This window comes from Centroberyx affinis, unplaced genomic scaffold (assembly GCF_046629955.1).
Source record: "Centroberyx affinis isolate AG114_WGS23_722 - 3 ecotype Tasmania unplaced genomic scaffold, CSIRO-AGI_Caff_v1 ptg002349l_1, whole genome shotgun sequence".
Classification (NCBI taxonomy): Eukaryota; Metazoa; Chordata; class Actinopteri; order Beryciformes; family Berycidae; genus Centroberyx; species Centroberyx affinis.
Window position 1 is genome coordinate 35,488 of NW_027280612.1, and position 18,698 is coordinate 54,185.

The following is an 18,698-nucleotide window of genomic DNA, read 5'->3' on the forward strand; positions in this document are numbered from 1 at the left end:
ACGGGCGAGACGATGGCTGAACATTTGTCGCCGCCGTGTGGATTTTCAGCGTTAAAACCTCCCCTACAAATCTCAATAGTTGGTATTCTGTCCCTTCTGAACTTCCGTAGCCTATAGCTGCATCAAGTCAACCAGAGATAGTCAATGCAATACCGGGGAATTCGTTTTGTCTTCAAAATAAAAGAATCGAAATTACTATTTAAAACGAAAAGAATAATTAAATATTGAGCCGTACTGAACCACAAATGGTCGTATAGAAATACTCAGTGGGATCATTAGGTCATTTTAATTATATCTGAACAATAGATACAAAATAAGACCTCAAGATAGCAAAGTTGTGTTCATCAATAAGAGCTTTATTTTGAAAAAATAACTGAAAGTTACCGTTTACTAATTTGGCGAGCTTGACACTGGTGTACCTTACATCGGTGGACTATTTCTTCAGTGTAGCCTACTTTTACCCTTATATGCGTGACCACAAATGCAGTTACAGTGTCAACTTAATGTGATGTGATGTAGATGTGGAACAACTAACGTTTGCGTACAGAAAGAAAACGGAGAGTCGAGTCGGTGTGACGGTTTATGGTTTTTACGCACGTTCTCACGCCTCCTAGCTCCTTTCGCTATGGAAGTTTGCCTATGCAAATTAGTGTTTTGGGACTATGAAAGGTCAGTGCTTTGTCTGCCGCTCTTTAGAGGGCCAGAGGGAAGAGATGACCACTAAATTTGTGTCTAATCACACCTGAGTGACTGGTTGTCGTCATGCGGAGCCAAACGACGACCCCGCCGCTGACGGTGACCCTGCTGGCCGCGCTGTGGGTCAGTCTGGGTCGGTGCGCAGGGACCGGGTCTCCGTGGCCGGGATGCGACAATGGGAAGGTAGGATTTAACTAATGTTCACATCCGTTATGTTGTATTCACCCAACGTTTTATGAAGACATTTGAGCTATTGTACTGTACGCAATACATCCAAAGGGCTGTCAAATCAATGTTGGGTAATAATAGACTTCTGTGTGTGTGTGTTTGACAGTTCTCCCTGGAGAGGGACCTGCCTCAGGAAGCAGAGTGGGTCTGTCCTGTGTCTCCTTGGCCCCAGTCCACTCAGGTAACTATGGATACCCTGAACCTCATCCCACTGAATCGTGTTACACATCGCCTTCAGCTCTGATTTGTTTTAGCCGGCTCAGGTGCCAGATGGGTGGGGTTTTGCCACATAGGACTGCACACTTGAGTGCCAGGAAGTTTAAACAATTGCAGGAAAGTAGTTGAAATATTCATTTAAAGTACTGTTTATATTAGTGGCAACTTTGCTGACATCATCTGAATTGTTCTGATGTGGTAAACCCCGTCCATCTGGCACTTCAAGTAGGTTAAATCAAATATTCAAAAGTGGTTGTAAAAAATATTTGGCCCAGGTTGTCCTCTGTGTTGCCCAATTCTAACCAGTAGTCAGACTGCACAGTTAAAATGGTATTGTATTGCAGTCAATGGAGTTAGTTGATTTAATCATCAAACATAGAATCCATTTTTTGTTTGACATGACCGCAAGCCTGAAATGCATGATTAATATGCAAAGTGTACACATCATCAGTTTAAACATCCATCAAATTTTTTTTAGCAGTGTCTTGCTGTCAAAAACCAGGCTGTTCATGTGCCTCTCTCTCTCCTCTGTCTGCAGAGACTTCCCAGTATCGACACAGTGTACGATCCTGAGGTGAGTCAACACACATTACAAACAGAAATCTCTGTCTTCTAGCAACTGCTATCTTTATGGAGATATCCTTCACAACCTTTGACCCTGCAAACACCAACATGATATGGCTGCTTCCCAAAATCAAAACACAACGGGATAACATGCAATGCCACATCTGATTCCAAAGTTCGCAAAGTATTAATGAATGCATGAAACAAAACCAAAGGTTTTACTTCTTAATCCAGGGTGAGAAGAAATGCTGACTACCACATTGACCTGGCCTGGTCCCAGCTTCAGTTTGGGTTAGGCTAACTAAAACAAACAGGCAGATTGTCCCCTATTTGTTGCTTAGCTGGTTGAGTCAAGACAACAACAACAAATAGGTCAAAACTCAACAGCCTCTATTTGGTATTTGTCTTGTGGGTGTTTGACACTTGGGCATACATTGTTAACCCAGATGCAGGAGTGATAATGTTTGATTTGACCTGATTTCTTTTCACTACAGCCAGCCAGGCAGGTATGCTTGGATAAACGCATCTCCTACAGCCACACCATTCCCAACAGGTAAGGCTGTGTGTGTGTGAACAGAGATATGATACAGTAGGCTAGCCAGAGGTGGGGACTAACTCACTGAGTGGCCCAACACAAGTTGCGAGACTTTGGTTACACACACACACAGGCAAAAATATGCACATCTGCTTTCACAAACACCCACAGCAGTGTCTTTATTATGTTTGTCTATTCATGGTGTCTGTACTTTGTAACAATGCAATAAAATAGTCGACATGCAATTTTGTCATGTTATAGGGAATATCAAGGCTATTAAGGTGTGTGTGTGTGTGTGTTGCAGTGGAGCGTACAGACCAGTGAGGGCAGAGAGTGGAGAGTACTTGTTCTGTCCTCCTCAACGATGGCTCAGTAACCTGCATGTAAGTCACAACACGGGACAACCAATAATACCATCACAGATTTTTGAGCAATCGCCCCTCTGCCCTTCCCATCATATAGAACCTACAATTTGACAACATTCAAAGTGACATGAGTGTCAGCGTTTTTGTGTATTGAGGATGTAGATAATGATAGTTGTGTGTGTGTGTGTGTGTGTGTGTGTGTCTCTGTGCATGTATGCATTTTCCAGCATGGAGCCACCGTATTGCTCTACCACCCCTGCGCTCCTCTCCGTGAGCGCCTCCTCCTGTCCGTCCTGGCCCGCTCTTGTCTGTCTGGCTACATCCTCACCCCGCACCCAGAGCTCAGAGAACACATGTTACCTTTTTTTGTTGTTGTTTTGGGAACTTAGATTAGATTAGATGCCTTCAGCTTGAACAGTTGAGCAGAGCAGAACAACAGAAAACCACATGCAGCACACAATAGAGCACAAATAGACCTATTTGGCATCGACTGCGCACAACCAGGTATCTGTTAAACAACACATCATTGGTAAGTTGGGTGTTCAGCCCAATACCAGTAAGTCAGTACCCTGACAATATTCTTGTGGCCGTAGAACAATTATGTATGAGAGATGTGCTAGGAAATGAAATAAAATAAGAGCTAAGGAGGGAGGTACAATGGATTTTTGAGACCAATGAGAAGTGAGTAGAGGGAATATGATTCAGTGGTGAGAAGGTGATGTGAGGTATTTTCTCAAAAGATGAGTTTTCAGTCGACGAAGGAAGATGGGGAGTGAGTGTATGTTCACTGGTACATCTGTGTTCAGCCGGTAGCCTTGGTATCCTGGGGTCGTACTTTGGAGCTGTCCACTGTGGCCACTGCAGACGTCTGTGATTGGCTGGAGACGACGACGACCACAGGAACCAAGCATGGTGATGTGAGACAGACCAGGAAGTACAACCTCCTGTTGACTTGGCCAGCAGAGCAGCACCTGTCTGGAGAGCGAGAGCAGCAACGCACCCCCATAGAGAAGCACTCACCAAAGACACAGGTGTGGAGACTTTGCTGATGAATTATTAGTAATATCACATGCACTATACAGTAAAAGCACTGGAGAGTGGCATTTTCAATCATGTTCTAGATGTTTCTAGGTATGCTTTATTGAATAGCTCTTATTCCAATCCCCCAGGGGTCTGTGAGGCGATGCTGTGAGCGGACCCTCTTTCCTCTCCTGGATGGAGGGATGGAGGCAGAGCTGGATTCAAGGAGGAAGAAGAGAAGTGTGAAAAAAATAAAAGAGGGGAGGAAACGCAGGCAGAGCAGAGCTGCCTCCTCTCCCTTGACCAACCAGACCAATGGAACCATCCTCAATGGCACCGATGAGGTCCGGAAGTACATCAACATGTCTGAACCATCAGCAGACTCTCTTCCAGGGACCAGGGCTGCGCCTGAGCCCACCCTCAGAACAGACTCCCTTGGTTCCGGGAAAGCACCTTCTGCTCCTCAGCCTGAGATCTCAACCGGGCCCATAACTCCTTTAGGGTCGAATACATTGGAAGCTAAACTTGCAGCTGAACCTTTAGGATCCAGCAGCTCTGAGCCTAAAGCTCATGCTGAGTCTCAGAAACACAGCCAAGCACCACAGCCAGAACCACTACAGTCCGGTCCTGAACATCCTGACCTCAAACACCCAGACCCCGCACCTGGGACGAATGTTTCCAGTGAACGCACCCTTACCACCAGGCCTGAAACTCCACGTTTAGACGGGGGACAGGCAGCCCAGCCCCTCAGCAAGGGGGACAATGCCATAGAAGAGAGTACAGACGTAGGTAAACACAGAGATAAAGACTCTGCTAAACACAACACGACAGAGAAAGACTCTGATAAAGACCTAACAGTCAGCAAGATGAAGGATAATGAAGTAGTAGATGTAAAAGAGAGAGAGGTGGAGCGTAAGCACTCGCACAGTAACACACGCACTCACAGCAAAAGTAAAAAGGCTGGATTCGAGTCTGCGTCCCAAACCCAATCCCAACCTGATCCTCCACCCCAGCCCAATCACAGACACCCCCAGCCAGCCGGTTACCTGTCTAACACCCACGACTGCGGAGACTGCGACCCGGACGGACACTGCGACTGCACCGAGGCCTCCGGAGCCCAGGGTCGAGCCGCCCTGCTGGGTAAGGGGATACCCAGGACCCCCAGGACGGATGAGGCGGTGTGGGCCGCGGCGGCACTGGGCTTCCTGCTGGTTCTGCTGGCGTTGTCGGTGCTCCACACGCGGCTGTACCGCCACTGGAGGACCGCGCCCAGTCTCTACTGGCACGACCCGCGGCAGGACTACGACAGCGTGGCAGGTAGGTGACCGCAGAGATCACACCAGAGAGCCAAACCATACATAGGGCAAGACACTGGCTGCATTTGGGTCCACATTACAACGTCATCTTCCCTTGATGTCTTCCCCGCAGTGAGCCCCTAGTGATGAAACCTCTGACGTACAACAAGTAAACTTCTGGTTCTCAGTGAGGGAAGAAAGGTGAGGGATCAACGCAAGTCAGAACTTAAAAGCCCTCGCAAATTTGTATAGGAAGGAAGTCCAATACATTTACTCTCGGAAACAAAATTAGACAAGATTTTTCCAGTGAGACATTTTACACTCATGTTTGTAACCAAATTAAACTGCAGCTAAAATTGTTTAGTCTCTATAAATCAAATACTTACAACTCTGCATCTTTTGACAACCTGCCCGCTTTTGAATGCAGTACAATTTCTATCAGCCATTTTTCTGTTAAATTCAGCACTGATTGTACCCTTTGTGGAAGGGAGGAAGGGAGAATGAATGCTCGCTCGTTTAACAGAAATTGCAAACAAATTCCACTTTGTCAGCCATTTTTCATCTGGGCATTTTGGAGATTAAAGGAAGACAACATCCATACAAAGCATTTTATGTGGAACTGAATGCAGCCACTAATTTCCTACCAGCACCAGGGCTGCTGTAGCTGACCTCTGACCTCCCTGGAAGGATCATGCAGAATGAGAATTTCCTCATGGCGATTAATTGACATTTAATTTCTAGAGTGATTACAGACGATAATAGGAACTTCCTCCAAATATTGAGTTGAACCCACTTTTTCCTATTCTACTCTCAACTTTATCAAGGCTTAAAAATACCTCACTGCCACCTTCATGACTGAAATAGACTTCAGTCAGTAAGTGTTCCTGGTAAGTTTATTTAAGGAACTGCATACACACAACTACAACTTAGCTCATAAAGACAAAAACAAATGCAGAGCACTCACATTCATACATGTACAGTGTGCACTTATGAGTTGATACATTCTGATTCCTCAGCAGTCTCACACAACACACACACATATTGTACACATGCTGCCTCAGTCTGTACATTTGTCTCATTAATGTGTGTGTGTGTTTGTGTTTTAGATGTGATCCGCAGGAGGCTGAGAATCGCAAAGAGGAGGCGGAAGAGGGGCAGAAGGCAGGAGTGTGTTCTCCTCCCCAACTCCTCCAGCTCAGATGGGGACCAGTAGAACCAGTAAAAACCAGTAAAAATATGAAGGAAGCCTCCCTTAAGGATCCCTTTGAATGAGTCCAACTCTTAATGCGTGCAGAGGAGGTGAAGAGTGGATTTCTTATCTCCAAAATATTAGCACTGCCTCGTCTGTCCATGAAATAGACTGACAGAAACAAGTGGGACCTGGCTTGCGCAAAACACAGTGCAACTTATTATTAGGACAGCGTTCCTAGTATTTTGTACAGTTTATGCATCCCCATATGGCATGAATTAGCCCCGTCTTTCACATGCTACACTGTTTATCTGACAGGATTGGATTGTGCCACCTCCCGGACAAGGGGAGGACATGCTGCTGGATAACCCTGAAATACCACATAGCAGCTACAGCATCATAACCTGTGGTCAAAATAGATTCTGTCTCATGGGCTGTATTTTGATAGTCTCAATTGTCTTTTCCTTGCCCATTCATGTGTGTGAAGGAAATATAGAAAACAAAAAGACTTTGTTGACAATCCAAATGGAGCATTGTACTTGGAACTGCCAGAACACAGGCAATCATTTCATACCAAATGCAGTTCAGATAGACGCTGCCATAGTTTTAACATTAATTGAATCTAGACCCCAAATAGCAGGCATCAAAGAATACGCACAATATAATATAATAATATAATGACTAGCTGGATCTCTGATGTAAACCTACACAATCTTCATTAATGAGGTGGTTCTGGATTAGTCCTTTAACCCTCCTTCACAAGGCACTTGTAGTGAAAAAGTGTCATTTGCATTTCAAATAACCAAAACGCAGCTTTTTCAGCATTTGTCATTGGAACCAAGTGGTAGTATATGTACTTTAAGGACAAATCCATATTTTTCTGTTTCTGTTTGATATCTCAAGTTATCCCTTGAAGCATTAGCTCCAAAGAGAAGCCCTCAGGTTTTGTTTAGTGCAGCGTAAACCTTCTACGAACCCAGTCCAGCATAATTGTATTACTGCTTGCAACACATTTGTCTTGATATTGCCTTCTCCACATTATTCAACATTTAGGGCCCTATTTTGTGCACTATACTTTTTTATTACCATCAATATTGATGGTCAGTACTGATACATGATGTCTCCATTCCTGGTGTAGCCATATTTTCTACCCAAGGATTTATTTTATTGAATTGCATTATATATGCATTTTATTTTATACTTATTTTGTTTTAGAGTAATATTGCGTTGTTTTTACCTGTGAAGGTTTAGTATGTGAGTAAGTTGCTGTTGTAAGCAACGCTGTGTCATGTGTTGTCATTGGACGGTACGAACATGAGAATTGCTGTGATATTTTAGAGAAGTTTTTAGATGGATGGTGTAGAGAGGAGGGACTTGAAATGAGATTAAATTACTTGACAGAGGTGTTGTGGAGAGTGTGGACTGTTGTTTGAAACAGTATTGTCATGGAAACCAATGTATTTTATGGTATTGGGGAACAACACAAGCCTATCCAGTTAAATTCAGAGTCTGAACTGTTGACTGAGTAATACAGCAAATACAATCTTTTCCATAACTGAAGCCTTGATGAGGAAATATCAGTTTTACAACTGCAAGTACATTTAAAAAGATGATTGTGGTCATTTGGCTGAAGGCTTCAAGGTATCAACATGGCATGTTAATGACAAAAACATTATACAGTCGCTTGGTGTGCTGATTCTCAACACTAAGATGATTTCAAACACCACTACATCCTCAATATTTATGGCAGCAATATTGTAGCTATTTACATTTCCTGATCGGTTGCCCGGGAGATTTCTAGACCTCGCTCGGAGAAATGAGGCCATTGCTCCAGCAGCGTCTGGAGTGTCTCCAGCAGCACCTCCGTCCATTACTGTGTAATGGAGTGTGATTACCCTGAATGACTACACCTATAAAGCTGAACTAACAACCGGTGTAAAAACTGCTCAAACACAGGATAGTTAAACATTAAGCACACAAATGTAGAGGGAGAAAGTAGAGAGCGATTTTGTGTGTGCCTGTGTATGAAATGGTATAAGTGGTATCTCACCATCCATATAATAAAGACACAAAATACAGACAGACCCAGGTCAATTAACTTGTTTTATTATTTTATTACAAATGTACAGCTTATGAGTTTCCATTACGATTGACCTTTTAAGTCATTGTTTTCTCTACTTTATACAGTTTTTAACGTCTTCTGTTAAAAGATAATTCTCCCGTCACCCATCTCCCAAAGTGTAGAGCTGTGAAGAAACACAGGGACAGCAACAGTACAGGCCACAGTGCACTGCCAACGGCTGAACATCAGGAGTGTGTGTTGGTGTGTGTGTGTGTGTGTGTGAGAGAGAAGTGTTGGTTCACTGGCTGCAAGTCTGTATAATTAATGTTCAATTCACTTCGCATGTAGTTGTGGAGGGCTTGGTCCACTTGATGGGTGTGTGTGTGAGGCGATGGGACATGTGTGAATGCGTTCTGGATGTATTGTTGGTGTAGAACATGTGTTGGACATGGACAGACGGAAGCATCTAACATTCACACCAGAGGCACCCTACGTAGTGTCCACTAAATCGGGGAAGGACTAGGCTTTGTGCATTTCAGCCTGCCCCCCCTCTCCCACTGATTGAGATGACTGTAGTGCTGAGCCTAAGTGCACTTCAGACCTTCCCTATGGCCCCATTCCAAATCAGACCCCTACATCCTGCACCCTACGTACCTGCACTAAAACCTTTGGGCGAGTGCAGTACATAATTTAGATCCTACTTCACCCCACTTGCCATTTGAATATAGTGCAACTAATACCACACTGTTTAGAAATGAGCTAGATCACACCTAGCCCACACTGTTGTTCATGCTCTTCGCTCCCTGTGCTGACTGCAGTAGTTTCTGGTAGGATCATTAACATGTACAATGTGACCAGAGACTAGATAGGGGGGCAAACACCACAACATAACCATACTCACAAGACCTAGATTAAGATGCATAGGGTGTCAAGACCTAAGGGTTGACTGGAGATTTGGTGAATGGATACCATAGCCTGAAGCCCACTTTGGCAAACAAATAGATGGACATAAATATCTCGCAAACATAATCCTAACATATAGCTTAATATAAAATATACCATGAAAATATATGTTCATATATAAGGCTCTAGTCTAGAACTTGGGCAATCATGATTGAAGGGACAAGTCGTTAGAAGCTGTTCTACTGGCCCCGTGTGTGTGTGTGTGTGTGTATGTGTATGGACGTGTGTGTGCTCTTTCAGCAGACAGTACGACAACACTGTATCTAAGCCACTCAAACAGGAGATGATGATGTGCAAAGGCATACAATATTACGAACAATGATACATTTCAACAGTCTTCTGGACATGATTTGTTTTGACAGGGAACGGAGCAAGCCATCCAACCGATCCATCCTCCCCTACGGGGACATGTGTAAAACCAGATGACAGACTGAGAAACATCGACAGTCAGAGACCCCAGGTGATAGTGGGGGAGTAAAAAAAACAAAACAAAACATGAATAAAGCGCACGCAGAAGTGCTGAAGGTATTCTGACATCAATCTCTCAAAGTGTTTGGAGCTTAAGTTGTAATTGTTCCTCGCTGAGGGCAGTGAAGCAAGGAAAAGGAAATAGTCACATAGTTTCTGTTTGAAGAATGAGGACAATGTTTCACATGAGGAAATTAAATGCACAGAGAGACATTTTGTGCATTGAGAGCATGACTGTAGAGTTGACCAATGCAAGGAACAACAAGCTACAAACCCTTTGAGAAACCAGCCGAAGAATCATTGAAGAAGGGTTAGAAGTGAATTTAAATTAGTCCTCTAGTCAGTTAGATGAGCTAACTGCTAGGAAGGACTCGCTATAGCCCGTCTGCATCCTTGTTACAGACGCAACCATATTTGTTCGGCACAGTACAAGAAGCTTTAAACCTACAGTAGGCTAAGTGCGGTATCTTGTTTGTAAAAACGTCTTTGTTCCCAAAGTTGTCTCTCTCATTAGCAGAGTTCAGAGACAGTGAGCTATAAGTGACGACTTCTGTGGCCCGGATCAGCAGGCCATGACAGAGACAATCCATTGGAAATGGCATTTCAGGAAAACAGAATGTGGGCTTGATTTTGCTTGTCAAACACTTAAAAGTCTAAAAAGTCAAAATAATACAAGGCAAACTAAATCAAGCACACTTGAGGTGGTTGAAACCATTTCAAATGAAGGTATTTTCCCAAATATGTGGATGAAATGAGTTCTAGCTCTTAACTAATGCAGCTGACAAACCAGCCTAAGCTACCTTACGTAACGTTTCAGGTTGTTAGATCTGGTGGTTCCCACAACATGAGGATAAGTCTATTTAAAGCTTACTGCAACATACCGGTATGCTATATCAATCTAATATGTGGCTGAACATTTGATAACATGCATGCAACTAATGGTTGCTGTATTCAGCCCCAATGTAATGTGTGCACACTGGAGCACACCCGCTGTCTCTCTTCAAAGGTTGTTCAGGCTGTCGCGTAATGACATACCGTCTTAAAGCCAGACTGGGGGGGCGGGGTTTGATCCTCATACACAAACCGGACCAAATGGTGCACTTGATTTCATCATCTTGCTTGGCACAGCAAATGTATGTGGGATTGATTCTGAGATGATTCCACTGGCTCTGTTAAATCAGGCAAGTTGTATGGTAAATCGAGTGCACAGAAAACAGTTGAGGAAACATGAAAGAGCAGTTTGACCTAGGTCCTGTCATAGCGCACCAAGGGACTTCCAGTCTGACAGAAAATCAAACTGAAAACAAATCCCCCTACACCCTCTCCCCTTTGGCAACTGTTCCACCCCTTGGCCACAGGACATATCACAACATGACAGGTACAAAACCAAAACGTCAATTCAATATGAAAAAAAAAAAAAACTCATCCAGATAAGAAAAGGAGTGCTTGAGAAGTGTCGAGGACCATTTCACAGGTTATTTTCTGTGTGTATTTGTGTGTGTGTGTGTGTGTGTGTGTGTGTGTGTGTGTGCGTGCATGTGTTATTTCCACCCCAGTCAGAGGTTGAGCACGTACTCCTGGCTGTCTCCCTATTCCACTGAATGAGAATCATATTTGAGACATTGAAATAAACATACATAAACAGTTAAATCATGATGACAGTCAGTAAAAATATCAATAATACAAAAAAAAACAATGAGCATGATAAACAATAATAACAACAAATCACAATTATTCCAGTGTAAGTGTTTGTTTTCTTAAGTCAGTAATTTTTGTCCTCAGAGGTGCAGATCCGACCGATCTGCATATTCAAAAGAGAGGAAAAAAACAAAAATAAAGAAAAAGAAGAGAAGGAAAAGGAAAACATGCCAAGTCATGCTGTGTACCACCAAGTCAGGGTGAGGGGTGTGGGTGGGAGGGAGGGAGGGAGGGGGGGTCTAGAGAACCATAGAGACTGGTGGGAAAGAAGTGGGGCCCTCTGCTAAGGCTGACCCAGGAGGGAGTGTCTTGAGAGCCAGGGTGGGGCAGGATGGGGTGGGGGTGGGGATGGGGTGGGGTTGATGTGGGTGGGTGTAGCAAGGCAGGTCCCTGGAGGGGTCCCTCTCCCCACCTCCAGCTCATCCTGTCTGGGGATAGAGGGGCCTTGTTTTCTGGTAGATGTGGATGGAGAGAGAGAGGGAGAGGCGAAGGGACGGAGAGGAGAAACATCCCGACCACACTCTGGAAGGAGGGATCGGAGGGAGGGACGGAGGCGGCACGGCGTATTGTCGAGGTCTAGTTCATTGATCTAGTTCCCTACCTCTCTCCTGCGCTCTCTTTCACACACTAAACTCCCTCCCTCCCTGGTGAAGATGAACGGCGAGAGGGAGAGGGAGGGATGGCGAGTGAGAGGTGAGAATAAACAAAGAGCGGTAATATCTCGGGATGCGTTTTCTGTACATCACCGCCATCGTTAATCACGTATGCATATCACAGTTAAAGCGGTTATTATACATATCACTGTTTGACTCCGACGCGGTTTATTTGGGTTGCTGCGGATCCCTCCACAACGTGTGGAATTTCTCCCTCCCCGCAATTTTCTCTGTAGTGTTACAATCTAAACAATCAATTCTCCTTACTTTCCTCTGTCCCCTTTCCCTGTATTCCCCTACATTCTCTCCATGTCTTTTCTGTCTCCCTAGTTTTCCTTTCCTCTTCTCCCCATCATTCTCTCAGTCACTCCCCCTCTCTCGTCCTCCCATCTATAGCTGTGAAAATTTGTTCTCTCTCTTCCTCTCCCAGTAGCCCCCTCCCGTCCCTCTCGGCCCATCCATGCATTGATCCCTAGTCCTCGCTCTCCCTCTTCTCTCTCCATCCATTCATCCATCCATCCTTCACTCCATCCATCCGTCTGCGGGTCACTGTTTCTTCTCGCGGGTGGTGATGGTGACCAGTTGCTTGGCGGCCTTGGCGATGTCGTAGGCGCACTGGATGACCTGCTGGGTAAGGAGCTGGTAGTCCACGGCAGGGGCCCCGGGCTCCGAGGGCGACGCCTTGCGGCACTCCACCTGCAACCGCGAGGCGCTGGAGGCCAGCAGGCGCAGCGAGCAGTGGACCGCATCTAACGCCGGACGCTATGGAGAGATGAAGGGGAGTCAAAACTAGCCTCACATGTTCAGATGGAAGATGTTGTAAACAGAGAACAAGGAAGAGAAAGAGAGACAGAGATGGAGAGGCCAAGACAGAGAGAGAGAGAGAGACAAAGAAAGATAGGGAGAAGCAGACGGAGGGACAGGGAACTTACTTTGGGAAAGAGTGAGGCCATCTCAGTGACAGCGGAGTGGATCTTCTCAGAACATGGAACGAAGCTGAAGAGGAGAAGAAAAGGCTTCTAATGATTGACTGAGGTCATGAAGTTGTAATATATAGCCATGAACTGATGCTCTGGACTGGTCTAAATGGCTGTTATAATGCATGTACCACTGGGTGGGAACAAATTGCCCTACTGTACCATGAGTGCATACCCTGGCAATGTTAGCACCATGCTGTACCACTGAGCTAGACAGGACCATTCCAGACAGCATCAAGTTTATCTACTGCACTAACTTGGTGCAGATGTTAATGTTGGTATATGAAAGCAACACCATTTCTGTTAGAAGTGCGACTGATGCAAATAAAAATCCACTGAACTGTGTGTAGGCAGGATGAAGAACTTGTAGGCGTGTGCATGTCTGGTTGGTAGGTGGGCTGCTCCGCTTAGACCAGTCTGTTTTCCTCACACCAAATGTTCATTTAAAAGAATGTAGTGGCACTCAACAGCAAGGATATAATAAGTAGTATTTAGTCTAAGATGTTTTGAAGATGTTTTCGGCACTACATCATTCGTCAGCTCTTGGTGTGTGTGTGTGTTTCTCCCTCCTACCTGTCGTGTTTGAACTCCTGCGCGGCCCTCAGGAGCTCCTGGATGTTTTTGGTCACCTGCTCCGTCTTCAGTATGACGTCCTCTGTGCAGGGCAAGGTGGGGTCCGGCTCCCCCGCCTCCCCGCCCCCTCCCTCCTCGGAGTCCCCGCGGCCTTCCTCCTCGCTGCTGCGGCCCATACTGAAAAGGGAAACGCAGGCAAATACACTTTAATTAACACCTTAGACCAATGAGGCGAGGTGACAGTCACGGAGGACATTTAGCAGCCTGGGTCTGAAGATAGACTGTAGCACCTCGATGCCGTCTTTAAGTGTTAAAAGCCTTAAGAGACCGTCTAGCTCCCCATCTGCTCTGTGATTCTCATTAAAAACTGTTAGTGAGGATCAGCCACTTCCTTTTCCACGTGGACCTTGTGCCAAGTTTACACAGCACAGAGTACAGCATAGTCTCACAGTGAATACAATTCTGTGATGTGTCCAGGACAGTATATAAAAAAAGCAGTAAATAGGCCTAACTGAAGCGTTTCATATATCCATTTTGAGAACAAACTGTAAGCTTAATTTCATGACTAAATATTTAAAAAATACAAATTTTCCTATCCTCAGAGAGGTGAATATTTTGTAAGTAAAGGGCTTTAGTTGGATAATAACTTGGCTAGGGTGTCCAATTTTTTCAAACTGGTGGATACCTCAATTTGGATTAAAATTCTTCAAATTGAGATGTAACACAGTATTTAACACTTGTTATTAGAAATTAGTGAAAGTGTTTAAAAAATAGAAGATGAGAATTGCTGAAATAAATAACATATCTCTGTGAGTACAGTGACTTGCAGTGAGTCTGACCTTAGCGAGAGGTCGTACGTTTGTGTGTTGTCATAGTCGCTATCCGTTCCACTGCCGTGCTTCTCTGCTTTAGGGACCTGGGGAGGGACACACAGCAACAACACGCTGCATCAATACACTCTCCATCCACCTCATCCTCCTGCCCTGTGTGCTGCTGCAGAGCTTAATGGACAGAGCATGGCATCAACACCGACAGGGTTCATTCCCACTGGGGCTTACTATACCATAAAATGGATGCTCTCACAGTGTGATTATCTGAATATGTGATGCTTTCAATAAAAGTGTCCACCAAATGGCATGTATTATTAAAAAGGCATTTATTACTCAGTCTCTTAGAGGATGTTTTTCTGTGAATATTTTGACATAAAAATCCTTAACATTGCAGATGCTTTTCATAAAAAATGCAAGGCATTTTGGGATGTTTAAAGTTTTAATTTGTAGTAAAAGTTGCAAGTGCAACGATGCAACAATTGTTTATATTGTAGTTAAGTTTTTTAACAGGGTGCGAGGGGTTTTCTGTAGTAAAAGTGCAGTACTGGGTAAAAAATTGCAAGCCCTTGCAATATTTGTGGGAGATTGATTTGGCAAAACAATGCAATCCTATAACCTCAATTTCCTGAAGGGACTGAATTCTGAATGCAGAATCATCAAGATGAAAAAAATCAATCTTGAGTCAAGGCGAAACTACAAGAACTCACCATGTATCTTCCCATCTCCGTAGATCCAGAGAGATGCTGGCCCCCATAGGGTGCCGGGCCCCCAGGACCACCCTTCCTCACCTGGAAAGAGAGGGGCACAGAAGGATGGAGAGAGGAAGAGAGAGATGGAAGAAAAAAGAGAGAGGTGCAGGGAGAAGGAGATAGAAGGAGAAAAAGAAGCAGGGAAAAAGATGTAGGGAAAGAGCGGTATAGTGTGGGGAAGACAGAGGGAAAGAGAGGTTTTTGCAGAGGGCAGGAAAACAACCCAATGAGAGCAGTGCTAGATCAGCTCAGCAGTTCACCCATCATCCCACGAGACTACATGCCTCTACAGTGATCTAAAACTGAAGGTCAAATAACACTCAACTAAACTAACTCCGAACTAACACTACAGACTGTTGTTGATCTCCAATACTAGAATGCATAATCAACAGAAGTGATGCATAGTTGCAAATAGAGAGAGAATCCAACGTTTGAGGATGAAGTGGCAAAAAATGCAATGCCCAATGACAGACAGACAGACAGACGACAGAATGCTTACATCCAGAGGATGCACGGCTGCACTGCAGTGAGCAAGGGACAGACAGGTGAAGAGAGACAGACAGAAAGAAAACAGACAGACAAACAGGTAAATCTTTGTGTAAAGAGATGGTGAATTGGACACCGACTTCTATCTTCTATGGGGGTCTCCATAGAGAGCTTGATAGCAGTGGCAAGTAATTGTGTGTCTGCATAGCTTCATAGATGCTGCCATAGCCTTGCTTCTGGGTTGTCCTGAGCCTCTCATGATGGTTGTAAAACATCAGATAAGTCATGGGAGTCATGGGCAACTTAGCATGTGTTTCTGTTGGTGTGCGGGTGTGCAGGGTGGGAAATTCACAGCAGTCACCAGCCAAATGCTGCTAGATGCTATATCTGGTTGCCTAGTTGTCTGCTCTATCATCCACTTTGCCAGGTAAGCAACCATTGGATGGAGCTACTTTTCCATCCTAGTTAGCTGGTAAAATTGTGAAAGTGGCTGGTGAATCTGGGAATTTACCAGCCACTGTAGCCTGTAGACAAAAAAGTTCATTTCCTTCCCTTTGTGTGTCTGTGTGTGTGTGTGATATTGCCGGGGTTCCCAGATTAAGCAGCGGTCCAGCAGTAGGACAGGACAGGAGAGCAAACTGGAGATCAAAAAGGGGTTGAAAAATTGAAAGGTCAGAGGGTGCAGAGCAGGCTGGAGAGCAGAGCATCAGAGGCGTCACCAGGCAACAGACCAGACAAGACAATCCCTATTTTCCATCTTTCTCTCTTAGGTCACACTCATGCAGTTCCCCCCTTCATGGCCCTAAAAGAAAAGGATGAGGTCTAATCGTTCTTGGACATGGCAATCCTACACTTTCACATCTAAGCGGGGCACATGCACGACTGGACGTTTCAAAGAGAAGGATGGGGAACTGAGATGCAGGGAGATAAAGAGTTAAAGGGAAAGAGAGAGATGATACGGATTGGACTACCACCCGTCAATCAGGCCACAGAGAGCCAATCAGGGTCACCAAAAGGAAGGTGGGAGGTGGAGGGGGGGGCGGGGGGGTTCTAACTTACGCTGGGTGTGTTGAGGGGCTGCAGGCGGGCTGCCAGGGAGTCCAGGGCTGGGGGGCCGTGGGCCTTGAGGCCGGGGGTCGCCCCGGGCTCGTACATGGAGAAAGCCTGGCGGTCCCTCCGGTGGGGATGGGAGTGGGGGGCCACCGCAGAGGGCACCGAGAGACCCGGGGGATCCCCGCCCGGCCCAAACCCACCCACCCCTCCTCCTCCTATTCCTCCTCTCATCCCGCCCCCTGGCCAGTGGCCTCCTCCCCCTCCTCCTCCACCGGGGCCCCCTACCCCGTGGCCGGCCGCCCCCCCAGCCTGCTGGCCCCCCCGCAGCGCACTGTTCTCCGTCTGCATCCGCGTGATCTACAGGAGAGGAGGGAGGGAGCAGGGGGGGATGAGAGGATGGAGGGAGGGAGGGAGGGACATGGGGAGGTTGAAGGGGAGGGAGGGAGGTGTCAACTGAATGGTCAAAGACAAGCATCCACAAACACAGGTACAGTTAAGAGGGGAGACTTCATTCAAATATTCAAATATACAGGGCTTCACATATTACTTCACATAATTACAGGGGAGGGAGGGGGGGGGGGGGGTTACATAGGTTACATGCTGAGTTAGGCTTAGGGAAGGGGGAAGGGGCTACATACATACCTAGTTTGCTAAGAAGGGTCAATGAGGGGGAATTGGTGGGGTGGCTCACCTGCACTGAGGCGCTCCTGTCTAAAATGACCCTCTCACTTGACCACACTATTTCTGTTACTTCTCATTGTATGTGTCTTGCTTGCAAGTGCGTGTTTGCATGTACAAGTGCATGTGTGCTTCACTCTTCACTCTATCCTTAATCGAGTGACAACAAGAACACGTGAATCATGGGTCATGGAGTTTGACATTGGCGGGCAACTAATGACTACAGTGAACTAATGATGATGACATTATCATAAGAAACCAAATGAAGCAAAATGGAAGAACAGATAAGCACTATTCAGTAAAAATGACATCTAAATCAAAATGGGAACCAGTATTTGTCCTCCATGACAATGACATCTACTTAATGTATTGAGTGACACTGGAAAGGTGTCAGCAAATGTATCTGTCAATGACTACAGCATAGGAAAATCACACCTTGTCACAAAAATCAGTTTGCAAAGATATTAAACTATCAACTTGTCTCTCCATCATCCTGCCCTCCTTCTGTCTGACTCGACTGCTCCCTCTCCTCTTGCTCACCTGTCTTTCTTGCTTTCCTTGTCTTGTGTATTCTTCTACACTCTCAATCATCTAGTCACCATCTCCTATCTGATTTAATATTCTACCTTCTCCATTTCCCATTTCTATGCTTATTATTCGCTCCAACTTTCTAATAAGCAAAAAAATAAATAAATAAATCACACTTGCATGGCGTCCTGTGTACATTTTGATGTCAACAAAAACATGGTGGTGAGCAGTACTTACTATTGCTATTGGGCAATAGTTATTTGCCCAAAAAAACCTGAGCAAGGACAATAGCAGAGTTACTCCATGTAAATATAGCCAATGATGTCATGAGATCCAACTCATGGCCTTTGTCGCATCATCCCATCTCTCTCTCCTCTGTATATTGAAATAATCATCTTTTGAGGAGTTAGAACTCCCAATGCTAGTTTATCTTCACCTTTATAAAATCCCTCCCTTCATTCCCCATCGCTCAGTTTCTCCTCAAGTTCTGCTCTCTCCATCCCCCCTGTATTTCTCAGAGTTCTGCTGTGAGCTGTTGTTGAACCTCTGACCTTCTCTACCCCTCCTTTCATCTCTTGCTCGCTGCATCCTGCTTACCTCCTTCTGGAGCCGCCGGAGCTCCTCGCTGAGGTTGTTGTTGACCTTCATCAGCTGCTGCACCTTGGCTTCTGAGGAGGCCAGGGCCTTCTTCACCTCCAGGTACTCCTGCAGGGTGATGGGACCGTCCGACAGGTCCGACGAGTCCATACTCTGGATAGATGGGGGGCAGACAGATGGACAGAGACACAGACAAAGTGAGGAGACCAACATTGTGAAAGTTGTGAAGTGATTGCGGGTTACGATCACATAATTTCTTTATTGTTTCCCCAAAT

The 18,698-nt window shown here is 45.4% G+C and overlaps 2 protein-coding genes across 2 annotated transcripts in view; one reads left to right on the forward strand and one right to left on the reverse strand.

Moving 5' to 3' along the window:
- The first annotated feature begins 429 nt into the window (after positions 1 to 429).
- tp53i13 (tumor protein p53 inducible protein 13) lies at positions 430 to 8,172 on the forward strand. Its single transcript, XM_071533289.1, has 9 exons — positions 430 to 879; positions 1,031 to 1,105; positions 1,679 to 1,714; positions 2,199 to 2,257; positions 2,544 to 2,622; positions 2,832 to 2,950; positions 3,401 to 3,600; positions 3,775 to 4,941; positions 6,026 to 8,172. The coding sequence occupies exons 1-9, from the start codon at positions 763 to 765 to the stop codon at positions 6,130 to 6,132; spliced, it is 1,959 nt and encodes a 652-aa protein (XP_071389390.1). The 5' UTR covers positions 430 to 762; the 3' UTR covers positions 6,133 to 8,172.
- Positions 8,173 to 8,202: 30 nt separating this feature from the next.
- git1 (G protein-coupled receptor kinase interacting ArfGAP 1) overlaps positions 8,203 to 18,698 on the reverse strand; it is a 28,858-nt gene continuing 18,362 nt past the window's right edge. The window contains exons 15-21 of the mRNA XM_071533268.1: positions 18,424 to 18,576; positions 16,627 to 16,977; positions 15,040 to 15,120; positions 14,342 to 14,418; positions 13,503 to 13,679; positions 12,885 to 12,948; positions 8,203 to 12,714 (exon numbers count right to left, since the gene is read on the reverse strand). Coding sequence (XP_071389369.1) covers positions 12,499 to 12,714; positions 12,885 to 12,948; positions 13,503 to 13,679; positions 14,342 to 14,418; positions 15,040 to 15,120; positions 16,627 to 16,977; positions 18,424 to 18,576 — 1,119 coding nt within the window. The 3' untranslated portion in view covers positions 8,203 to 12,498. The remainder of the gene's footprint in view (positions 12,715 to 12,884; positions 12,949 to 13,502; positions 13,680 to 14,341; positions 14,419 to 15,039; positions 15,121 to 16,626; positions 16,978 to 18,423; positions 18,577 to 18,698) is intronic.

Coding starts and splice junctions, on each gene's coding strand:
- tp53i13 (XM_071533289.1), top strand. CDS start 763: ATGCGGAGCCAAACGACGACCCCGCCGCTGACGGTGACCCTGCTGGCC. Junction 880..1,030: donor CGGGATGCGACAATGGGAAG/GTAGGATTTAAC, acceptor TGTGTTTGACAG/TTCTCCCTGGAGAGGGACCT. Junction 2,258..2,543: donor AGCCACACCATTCCCAACAG/GTAAGGCTGTGT, acceptor TGTGTGTTGCAG/TGGAGCGTACAGACCAGTGA.